The sequence below is a fragment of the Phodopus roborovskii genome, unplaced genomic scaffold, assembly GCF_943737965.1.
Source record: "Phodopus roborovskii unplaced genomic scaffold, PHOROB, whole genome shotgun sequence".
In the NCBI taxonomy this organism is placed as follows: domain Eukaryota; kingdom Metazoa; phylum Chordata; class Mammalia; order Rodentia; family Cricetidae; genus Phodopus; species Phodopus roborovskii.
In genome coordinates this window covers 15768984-15781175 of record NW_026126408.1, presented here as the reverse complement: position 1 = coordinate 15781175, position 12192 = coordinate 15768984, and the positions used below count along the sequence as shown (strand labels likewise).

General features: G+C 41.9%; 1 protein-coding gene across 1 annotated transcript in view; it reads left to right on the top strand.

The window, feature by feature from the left end:
• LOC127220124 (calpain-13-like) overlaps positions 1–11775 on the top strand; it is a 67477-nt gene extending 55702 nt beyond the window's left edge. The window contains exons 19-22 of the mRNA XM_051181848.1: positions 193–321; positions 2198–2253; positions 3189–3247; positions 11662–11775. Coding sequence (XP_051037805.1) covers positions 193–321; positions 2198–2253; positions 3189–3215 — 212 coding nt within the window. The 3' untranslated portion in view covers positions 3216–3247; positions 11662–11775. The remainder of the gene's footprint in view (positions 1–192; positions 322–2197; positions 2254–3188; positions 3248–11661) is intronic.
• The last annotated feature ends 417 nt before the right edge of the window (positions 11776–12192 follow it).

Genomic DNA, 12192 nt, shown 5'->3' with positions numbered 1-12192 from the left:
ACACAACAGCCAGAAATCGGAAGAAAAAGGCAAGACTCCAAGTGAGGTGGGATTGGCTGACATACTGCACTGAGTAGGGGGTGTGATACAAGGCTGCTGGGCCCTCTTAACAAGTTCATCTAGCCTCATGAGGCAGAGGACCACCCCATCTCCAGTCTCCTCTCAGCTCACCAACTTCCCTTCCCATCTCAGACTTCCTTTCAGGAATCTTCATCAGCAATGAGCTGCTGAGTCTCATGACATTCCGGTACAGTGATAACTCTGGCCGAGTCAGCTTCTCCAGTCTTGTCTGCTTCCTCATACGACTGGAAACCATGGCAAGTAAGTGACCCTGGAGGCATTCTGTAGACCTCACAGAAACCAATGAACTCAATAGATGGGCAGGAAAGCACTGATGCCCAGCACCTGGGTGAAGACTCAGGAGTGGCAGGCTGGGGGAGTCCCTGGATCTAAGAGGGCCCAGCCAGGGAGACTGCGAGTGGTATTGTGGCAAGGAATGGGGCAGAAAATGAGGTCTACAAATCCCCTATACTGCTGCTGTGAGGTCAACATAGGAAAGGACAGGTTGGCCAAGGGGATAACTGGAAACCTCCCCAACCAAAGCCAACATGGAAAACATTGTGCATTCTCGAAAGGAAAAGGAAACAAAAAGCCCAGGTATGCAAATTTCTGTGGTAACTGATGCCATGCAAATGACAAAAAGAGTTACTACCCTCGTAACACCACGCTATTGAGCCTCTAACCTTCCTCCATGTACTGGGCTACTTCCTGTCTTGCAAATTGTCTTACTTTCCTTCACTGTTGCTATGATAGAATACTCTGGCCAAAGCAACTGAAGGGAAAAGAGGCTTTTTGTTCTGTTTTTTGTTTGTTTGTTTGTTTTTGTTCTTTCTGGCGCCTAGTTGTAGATTATAATTGGGGAAGACAGGTTAGCCAGAATTTGAAGCCACTGGTTATATTACATCTGCAGCCAGGAAGAAAGCAATGAATGCATCTCCCGTTCCTACTTACACAGTCTAGGACCCAGGATCCCAGCCAGGGCATGATGCCACCCATGGTGGTTCCTACCTCAATACAATCAAGATTGTATTGTGTGCCCAGGCAAGCCCAGACACCTATGTCTCCTAGTGATTCTAGATTCTGTCAAGTTTGTCCATTAATGCTGAGCATCATGAACGTATATTCTGTCTTAATAAATTCTCTCTACCTTTGCTCATCGCCACATGTCTATTTCGTTGTTTTTAATTCTCAGACATGAGAATTCTCTGGGAATTCCAGAGAGTACCAGCCTCTGATAACCAATGTTGTTATCTGTGTTCCCATCCTCCCTTCCACACCCTTTCCTGTTCCTATGTCCCAACTCTTTTTCAGCTTCCTCACCCTTTTCAGGCTCTGTCTCAGATCGTGATTCACTTAAGTCACCCTGTCCCCTCTCCAGATTATATTAAGAGGTAAATCTGCTCTTTAGTTATGCAGTGAAGGATTCAGTCTCTAGTGAAAGAATTACACAAAAGTGAATGCCTGAGAGCAGGAGGTCTTTCTTCAAGCTATAGAATGCCAAAGATGGAGGACAGAGAGTTCCATACTTCTTAGCAGAACAGCTTTTGTTCTAAGTGAACCCTTGTGTGAAGTCCCAGATCAACAGCTCAAAACAGCTGTTGCAAATGTGGGGATAGTAGAGTGGGGTTCAGAAACACCACTGAATCCTGATACTTCCTTAGCCATGCGGAACTTCTGAAAAGCCCAAGGCTCCAAGTGAAGACTGATAGAATAGAATGTTAAGGTGAACATGAAGCCTGTTGTGGATCAGGGAGATCCCTAACTGTGCCCATTAAACAAAAATAAACAAACAAGCAAACAAAACCCAGCCCACTGGGCATGGTGACACACACCTTTAATCCCAGCACTTGGGAGGCAGAGACAGGTATAACACTGTGAGTTCAAGGTCAGCCTGGTCTACATAGAGTTCCAGGACATCCAGGGCTACACAGAGAAACCCTGTTTAAAAACACAAAACAGAAAATCAGCCCATTCACCCCCACAAGACAAAGTGAGATCTGGAAGGAGAGAGGTGGGATAATCACAGCCGTCCTGAGCATAGAGCTGGACCAAACAGGAGAATGGAGCAGAGGCATGCTCTGCGGGCAGTGAGGACATGGCCTGCCATCCAGTCAAAACCTTTCTTCCTCTACCCTAGAGGCATTCCGCAACCTCTCCAAGGATGGCAAAGGAGTCTACCTGACAGAAATGGAGGTGAGGCACCTTCCCCTCCCAGAACCAGGCACAGTCCCAGGCTACATTCTCCTGATTCGGTTCCAAAGGACATTTTCCTCCCCAGGGTATTAAATACTCTGTCAGCGGCCAGCTAAGCTGGGGGCGGGGGGTGGCTGCCTCCAATTACTGCTTTTATATATTGCAGGCTGCCAGGCTGCTTTAGGATCTTGGCAGAGAGATTTTATTTTTTTCCAATAGCTTAATAAAGCAGAGGATTATGTGGGAGTCATAAATCCAAGACAGAAGTAAAGAACAATCTACCAAGCTCACTATACATTAAGCCTGAATTTTAGAGCTATCTAACCAGCCAGCTGGTCAACCCGCATACACCTCTCTCTGCTGGGCTATTTAGACAATAATATATACCCTTCAATTGCTCAGGTGGTAGAGTGGAGGACTGTAAAGTTACCTAGAAAGTTTGGGGAACGATGTGCTGTGACAGAGCACTGAGGGTGGAATTAGCGGGGAAGGCTGGACTGAGATCTTCCAAGGGAGAGGGTATATATTTGCTCTGTTCCACATTAAATGGGCCACTTTAAAAACTGGTTGCACAGGGCTGGGGCTCAGGCAGTAAGTACTTTCCACACAAGCATGAGGGCCTGAGTTTAGAACACTAGTGCCCATGTAAGAAGCCAGGCATGGGGGTACATGCCTACAACACCAGAGCCCTGGAGAGATGGAGACAGGGGGATCCAAAAAGTTCACTGGACAGCTAGCCTTGCCCCATTGGTAAACTCTAGATTCAATGAGAGACCCCATTTCAAAAAGTAAGGAAGATACCTAACATTAAAATCTGCCCCCAAACCCATGTATTTTACATGTGCAGGAAATCTGCATATGTGGAGATTTACACAGCAGAGAGAAGGGAGGGAGAGAAAGAGAATATCATTCTAATGATGATGCTTATTTCTCAGTGGATGAACCTGGTCATGTATGGCTGAGATGAAGAGTGCAGTCAAGCCCTCTGGACCAGGTAAGACATGGCACCATTGGAGTCCTTTCTTCTTCTTATGAACAGTAGCCCTCTTTTCTAAGAATGACACATAAGACTCCTTGGAGACAGCCTCTCAGAGACACCAGAAAGTGTATTTTATGAGCCAAGGCCCTGCTGCTTATGGCTCCCGAGTTTCAAGGCCAAATGCTCAGATTTCATCCAGACACATTCACGAAGAGAGCAGCCAGAAAGTCATGAATGAGAAATTTACAACATTTAATTAATGTTCCAAAGAGAAAGGGTGATGACTCATTCCAGGCAGGGACTCGAAGTGGTGAAAATAGAATACTGTGGAACAACACAAACAGTTGCCCTTGCAGGAAAGGAGAGCTGGCCACCCCAGCTCTACCACTGCCTAGCTGGCTTTGGACAGTAGTGGGTTTGTATACTAGTTGTCATTTATACTTCTAGTCCATGTTCAACAAGAAGCATGCTGCCATTTCCTCTTTGACTTCTGTGGAACAAACTAGACCTACAGAAGGTCTGTTATCACATTGCCCAGTCCTTCCATAGCAGAAATTCTGGCTGAGTAAGTGTTCTAGAATTCTGATAAACTTGAAACTTCATGCTCCCACTTTCTAGAACTCTTCAAGTCTATGTATTCCTTATTTAGAGACAAGTATCTAGGTCTCTGAAAAATTCTATCATGCTTCTGTAGAAACTCTATTCCCTAGACCACAGTAGAAAAAAAAAAAAAAAAAAAAAGACTGGACATTCCAGACCTTGAGGTCTTCAAAGAAACTTCTGCTGCCTGACCCCAAGCCTCTCTTATTTAGTTACCACTGTTGGTTCTCCATGAAACAATACTGTAGTCAATGACCTCTCTTCTAGCAACTTGTGGCTGTGGCAAAATGCTTGACAATAGCAATTAACAGAAGAAAGGGCTCATTTCTGTCTTAAAGGACATAGTATGTCATGGTAGGTAACGTATGGCAGTGGGAACTTGGGGTGGTTGGTGCTTTGCATCCACAGGCAGAAAACAGAGAAAGATGAACTCACATACTCAACTGGTTGTCATTTTTTCCTTTTGTGTTCAGTGTGGGACCTAGTTTGTGGGATGGTACCTCCCCTAACACATTCAGAACAGGTCCTACTCCCTCAGTCAGTCCTCTCTGGAAATACCCTCACAGACACACCCAAAAAGCACCCTACCAATCCATAGATGCTTCTTACTCCAATTCAGTTGATAATCAAAATTCACCACCAGACCCTCTGAAATGTTGTTACTTCTGGAAATAGTCTTTGTATAATCTATGAATCATGTGTATGCCTTGAAACTGTGAGAAAGCAACTCTGCATAAAGATATAATATTTGAGCATCAATACTTCCTGATGAACATTTGATGGTTACTAGTGATTACAAATTGACAAGAACCAATTTTACTCAACTGCATTGAATTCCCCTTTCACTCCTTTTTAAAAAAATAGATCATTTCTAGTTTTATTGTGCCTACCGTAGTCTGCATGGGTTTAATGTAAAGGGTGACTCTTTAATGTCTTGAAGCTAAATTGGTACACAGTCCACATCCTTGAACTTTTAAGGTCGCTGAATTTTCTCTATCTTCTTCTGGGGATCCCCAGTTCTCTTGTCACACTTTTCCCAGTTTCCTGTTCTGAAGCGTGTACAGGGAGGGAGTATAAATGAGAGGCATATGTATTTGTCTCTTGCCTTAGTGCCTGTCATTATGCTGAGGGTGGTCCCTCTTCCTTGTTTATAGCTACTCTCTGACACAGTACTGCACATATCCTCTCACACATGGCTCATGAGCTCACTGAGGAATTGGAGTCAGGAAAATGAAGAAGCTCTGCCTGAAAATGTACAAAACCACCCGCTTTAGTGCCACCCCTTCCCCATGTGCTATTACACAGTGTCTCCCTCTGAGGTTGTTCCATAATTCATCGTAATTCATTACCATCACCTTTGAATGACTTTTCTCCTGTATCTTCTGAATATTTTCTTTCTCTTTCTAACTCTCTCTCTCTCTTTCTTTCTCTCTCCCTCCTTCTCCCCATTTTCTGGAATTTTCTAAGCATCATTTAAATGTGTCTTTTGAATTTCCCCCACCTCATAATCCCTTCCAGCTACTACATCCCCTCTCCTCCCATTACAGCCAACTTCATAAAAGAATTAATTGTCTCCACATCCTCACTTCCTACTCTCTCTTAAAAGTATTTCTATTTGGATTTCTCAGAAATCATCTGTCTCCCTGAATTTTGCATTGGCGTTTGCTCTTACGTTTCTCTATCTATTCATATCCCTCAAATCAATTTCCTGAAGCCATAGTTATGCTCTTAAAAAGTCAAATCCATTTACCACATTCCCCAAGTGAAAACTCTTCAACATATCCCCTTCTTGCTATACAAGGTAATTCTAGAGTCTTTAACATCAATCCCTGAATTGATGTACCATCTGCCCCTGCCCATCCATCTGACCACAACACACTTTGTTCCTTTGTCTACACCCACCATATGTGGACAATTCCATTTCCTTCTATTCTCTGTTATTCCAAGCCTCAGATCTCAAGCCTTACTGTGTGCTCTGCCCTGGCTATCAGTAGCCCAACACCAGCCATTTCTTGCTATAGCCCAACTGGCAACTGCCATAAAATTTCTGACATTTCCCTGGTTATAACACTCAACATGTAGTTTTCTTGTCATTTTCTTCCTTTATGCTTAGGGAGGTTTGTTGAAATGCAATGCACAGCATAAAGCTTTACCCACTTACATTTTGGGATTTAAGCTAGACACAGTGGTACACATATAGCAACTTAAAGCACAGGAGGCAGAGGGAGAAGACCACAAATTCCAATCCAGCCTAGGCTGCATAGTGAGTTCCAGGCCTGCCAGACTACATGATGAGACACTGTCACAAACAAACAGTCAAAATGTGTTATATTTGTGGCTTTAGTATAATTGCAGGACTGCATGACCATTCCAATAATATAATTTTATAGCACTTTTCATCTCCATATAAAGAAACATAATATTCCCCCAGCAGTCACCAGTTGCATCCAACCTTGAGTTTTAGGAAAGCACTAGTCTACATTATGACTCTGTAGATCTGCCTATTCTGTGTGTTTCATGCAAGTGGAATCATAAAATGAAGCATGCCTGAAGTCTTCGTTTCACTTTAATTCTGAGCATTGATAATCCACCATATTTGATTCATCATTAAACAACTGGTAGACGTTGAAGTTATTTGTACTTTGTGGAGACTATCATTAATTACCATGTGTGGATGTTTGTAGGTGAGCTTCGAGGTGCTTATGTTTTCACTTCACTTGGCTATATAGCTAGGGATGAGCCTGAAGGATCACATGGTAACTTGTGTGACACTCTGAGGAGTGTCCCAGCAGCAGTGAATGGGATTTTAAGCAGCACTTGGTGTTGTCTGGTCTCTATGAGTTTGAATTGGTACCTCACTGTGGGTTTGATTGGCACTTCCTTGATGTCAAATGATGCTTAGCCTCTTTCCCATTGATTATGGTTTAATTGTATGTTTTCTTTAGAGAATTCTATTCAAATCCTTTTTGCATTTTGAAATTGAGTTGTATAATCAAATCTTTTGCCACTGAGTTGTGAGACTTATTTTCATATTTTAGTTACTTATCATATATGTTTTTGTCAATTTTCTCCTCTTCTTTAAGGTTGTCTTTTCCATTTTAATTTTTATTCCATTTTTAATTAAAAACTTGTCATGTAATATATTTATCATATTTCCCCCATCTCCCAATTCTTCCCAGATCCTCCCCACTTTGTATTTCTATGGGGGGGTTTTGTTGGGTTTTTTTGTTTGTTTGTTTGTTTGTTTGTTTTTTGTATTTTCAATTTTGGATGGTATCATTTGAAATTCATAAGCTTCTAGGTTTGATTAGGTCTACCATTTCTATTTTTCTTTAGTTATTTATCCTTTGGTTTGTAGATCTCAAGGGTCATGATCTAGCCTGATTCTCTTGTAACTTTTTTTTTTTTTTTTTTGCAATTTAGCATTTGTCATTTAGGCTTTTGAACTATTTTGTGGTAATATACTTTTTGCCTGCATATAGCAGGAGTCTAGTTTTATTCTTTCACATGTGGACGTCTGCTTTTCTCTGTACCCATGGATAAAGACTAGTACCTCTACCATCTTACTGTCTTTGAACATCAACTCATCATACTGTAAGGATTTAGTCTATATTCCCAGTCCAATTCTGGGGGTACACGGGAGATAGGGATCACATTAAGTATTAAATTAATTGGGAAATGTCATATTCACAACATCAAGATTTTGAATCCATGGACATAGCACACACCTCCTTTTTTGCATCTTTACCTTCCTGTTTTCAGTATGGAAGATCTGTGCACCTGTGTTTCCTGACTCCTGAATTTTGTAATCCTTTTGATGCTATTGTAAGTGAAATTGTTTTCTTACCCTCCTTCTGACCTATCCATTGCTAGGTTTTAGCAATACATTGAGTTTTGTAAACTGATCTTACATCTTACAACCTTTCTAAACTAATCCTTTAGCTCTGATTTTAAAGGGATCTCTTCAGAGTTTGAAGATATAAAATCATATCTGAAATTTTTATTTTTCTACTATCTAAATTGTATCTACTTATCACTTTGGGTTTTTGTTTTGGTTTGGATTTTTGTTACTGGGTGTTTTTTTTCTCTTTGATTTATTATCCCTGATAGGACTTTTACTATAATTTTGAACAGAAATTAAAAAACAAACAAACAAACCCCAGACATCTTTATGTTCCTGATCTTGGCAAAAGTACCCAGTCTTTCACTATTCCATATAATGTTAAATTTAAAGGTTTTTTTTTTAAAATGGGCATTACAATGTAGTATTCTTAATGTTACAACAAATACCGTATGATATTGTACCCATTTTACAATTGATAAGGTTACTTAATAGCAAGGGGGAATTTAAAAGCCTTGTCTGTCATTTTCCTTCTTTACTATGGTGCCTTTCCAGCTATGTGTCCAGCGGTTGGATTGTATGTGTTCATGTCTAGGTGACAGTCTATTTAGTATTCAGAAAACATTGCATCGAAATTTCATTCAGAAATGAGTATGTCCAGGACTATGCATATTTGTGTGGATGATGGATTTTTCCCTCCATTATTTGAGAATTTCATACATGCAGATAAATGTGTTTTGATCAGATCTATCCCCCATTGCCTCCCCTATAATTCTTCCCATGCCTCTCTGAGCCACTTTCCCCTTTGAAGTTAGTGTGCTCATTTATTTGTTTGCTTGCTTAACCTACTAAGTCTACTTAGTGCTATCTATATGTACCTGGGTTTAGGACCACCTACTGGAACCTGAGTAGCCTCTCAAGGGACACATCTCTGAAGAAGACAGACTCTCCCTCTCTCAGCCGCCTGAGCCAATAGCTCCTCAGCTAGGGGCAGGCTTTTGTGACCACCTCTCACTACATGCTGGGATTTTGTCTACCTTGACCTTGCGTGGGTCTTACTGTCACAACTCCTGTGAGCTCATATGAACAACTGCCCTGTCATGTCTGGAAGACAGTGTTTCACAGCAGTGCTCTGCCACCTCCGTCTTTTACATTCTTTCTGCCCTGTCTTCCACAATGATCCCTGAGCCTTGGGAGAAGGGGGTATGATGTGGATGTCGCATTTAACTCTGAGGTTTTAATATATACCACCCATCAGTTTAGAAACCTCCAATCTGTTTGTAGTTGGCTAATACACTTTTAATTATTTGCTTGATGATCATAACCCTCTGATAGATGCTAAGCCTGCATATATCTTAATTGTTGCTACCTGAGCACAAAGTAAAGTGTGGGAAGAGAGAATCATTCAGTAATAATTTCCCAGGTTTCAAAAGAAATTGTGCTTTTTTGTTTTTAAATTTTATTTTAATTAAAATGCAATTACATCACTTCCCTACTTCCCTTTAATCCCTCCCATGTCCCCATCTTCATTCCTTCTCAAATTGATGGCCTCTTCTTTTATTATAATTACATACATCTATGCATATGTAAATGCACAAATACATAACGACAACCTGCTGAGACTCTTGAGTGTTGCTTGTGAGTGTATGATTTCAGGGATAAACAATTAGGGCACTCATCACTGGGAGCGAATGGCTCTCCCTTTCTCAGCAGTCATTAGTTGCCTGTAGTTCTTTGTGTAGGCTTGGGACCCTATAAAACTGCCCCCTTCTGGGCTAGTATTCTATTGGTATTGTCATTATCCAGAGCTTGTTAATTCAGTCATATCGTTGCTGGAATAAGCAAAGGATTTGTCATTTTCACTACATGAGCTTCTTCCCCAGAGAAGGAAATAATAGAACACTGTTGCCAGGCCATTCTGTTTCTGGGTCACATTCTATAAACTATACAAAAAGCCTTTCGTATAGCCTAGACTTGTGGAGTAGGTTGGCTTGTACTACCATTGTTAGAATTGTATTTTCCTCTATCTCTGCCTTATCCTTAGCACCCCTCTCACTTGTGACTTAGCTTAGGGTGTGAGCAAGCACAGCCAGGCTGAATAAGTCTTCTGCTCTCCCTTTGACTCTGTTTGTTTTGAAAAAGGCATGTACCTCCACTGCCACATTCCAGGTAATATGCTTGTTAAATGCCAGTGGTGCATTAAGACAGGTGAGGCCATGTTGATTCAAACAGATTTCAGAGTCTGTAGGTTTAATGCATTGTGAACTGCATCTTTCTGAGAGCTCATCTGGCTAGTGCCATCTACATCCATGTTGACGCATTGACAATATGGCAGTAGAACTTTCTAACAAAGTTGGTATTTGTAACAGTTTCTACTGCCCAGTAATCTTTAGTTCTGAGAAAGTGAAAAAGAGTCAGCAATGACCCTGATCTTGCTGACTGCTGTCAACTATTCCTCAGAGTGGGTCTGCTTCTACCTCAATAAATCCATCTCTCCTAACCTTCAGACCAAGAAATCCCTCTGAGATGGATGGCTAGACTTTGGGTTGAAGACTGGCAACACAACAGATAAGATTATCAGAAATTTGAATCAAACTTCCATATAGGTCTTATTAAGAGTTAGGAGTCTGGATTTTCCACTGTTAACTTGAAAACTCCAGATCCCACTAAAAAATATAGACAGCATGGTTTCCAGTCACCCCAGAAAATCAGTGTCCAGCTTTCTGGGCTGGCTTTGGAAGAGAAATGAGCACAGCTGAGAAATGAACATGCACCCTCTGAGAGGGTAGGGTGGGATCCAGACTGGTGAACTCCACCAATAGAAAAGTACACTTAGCAGAATTAAATACAGCTCAGAGAGCAAGTGGCCCTGCAGAAACAGAAAGGTGAACTGAGGGAAGAATAAACCAGAATAGTTCCTTGGATGACTTCATCATTCAGAGGGCTTTGAAATTCTTCTGGAGACTTTAGGAAGAATTATTAAGATAATGACAGACTATACAGACAAAAAAAAATGAGGCAATTAGTAACTCTTGGAAGAACAAAAAGTTACAGAAGAAAGGAAATGTGATCCAAGAGTATTTCTTCACTTGGCGGTGAACAGTACATATATAATTGTAATAAAGTAGAAATTAAATATTGATTTAACAAAAAGTGGAATATAAATATATTAGAAGAATGAAGAGAGGGTAGAGATATAAAAGTGGGTGAGGAACACCCAGCTCCATCTTCCATCACAGAAATCGATGGGCATTTAAAATTGCCAGGCAAGGGAACCACCGTCTGAGCTGAGTATTTAGAAATGTAGACTGAGGCTTCCAAAGCAAGTCTGAGGAGAACTGAGGACAGGAAGGGATACAGCCATCTGCCCTTGTTCCTTCATGGCTTGTAGTGATGATTGAGTTTTCAAATTATATGTGTTAAATTGAATTCTTACTAGAAAATAAATCTAAGAAGCCAGGAAAGGCCTGAAAGTCAAATGTCTAGGTCTTGAAACAGGAGACCAATTGGGAAGGAAAACTGGAGCTCCTAACCGCTGTGGGCAGGGACAAATTACAGTTGCAGGGGAATATCTATGCAGGTTGTCACTCAATCTGAGCCACAGACACTCGTCTGCAGAAATTCACAGCCAGAAGACTGGAGCACACAGGACAGAATGCAGAGGGCAGAGCTGGCTTTCTGGTCTGCCCCAGGCAGGACAAATGAGGGGGTGACCGCCATAGTGCTGCAGGCACACACAGCCAGGTGAGCTGTGGCTTAGATTCCAACCGTAGGCAGGGGGAAGCAGATGGGATGTGGCTTCTGAGAATTTTGATGAGAGAAGAGCATCCCCGTTTGTTGGGAGGGAGCTAGTAGTAGGAAATGCCCAGGCTTTCTTTGCTGGCCCACATGTGGGGATGGGGTTGGGCCTCCATGGTTGCTTGAAGAAAGGTACAGGTTTTTTTATTTCCCTGGAACCTTTTGCCTATGAGTGTCTCTGTTTCTCTAGGACAAGCTCCTGGTCACTCAAGGAACTGGCTTCCTCCTCCATGGAGCTGTGCCAACTCTGTCACAGGTCTGCAGCCAAGCCTGGCATTTGAAATGGAGTCAACCCATCCCTGTGCCAGTTATACAGCCAAGCCTGGCATTTGAATACCTTTCAAGAGCCTGGGCTGACTTCCTAGCTGGGTTCCTTGGGTAAACCCAAGGCCACTAGATCATCAGAACACTTGCTGACATCTGGGAAATCAAAGCAAGGTGTGTCCATGGTGATAAAGGAGGAAGAAACCTACACTACCATCTCGCTGGATCCATTTCTTGGAAAAGCCATACAGACTTAGTTTATCCTCTGCCCAGGTGGCATTGGTGACCCAGGAATGGTCTGTTCGTGTTGTTTGCCAATAATCATATTCTTTTCTATTTGCATCCTAGTTGTTTCACAGCTAAATGGCAAAATAAAATCTATTTCCACAAAGGACTCTTGGTGCAAACGAAGAATCTTAGGTCTGGCTTTAAAAGCACAACTAGGGAAAGGGCAGTC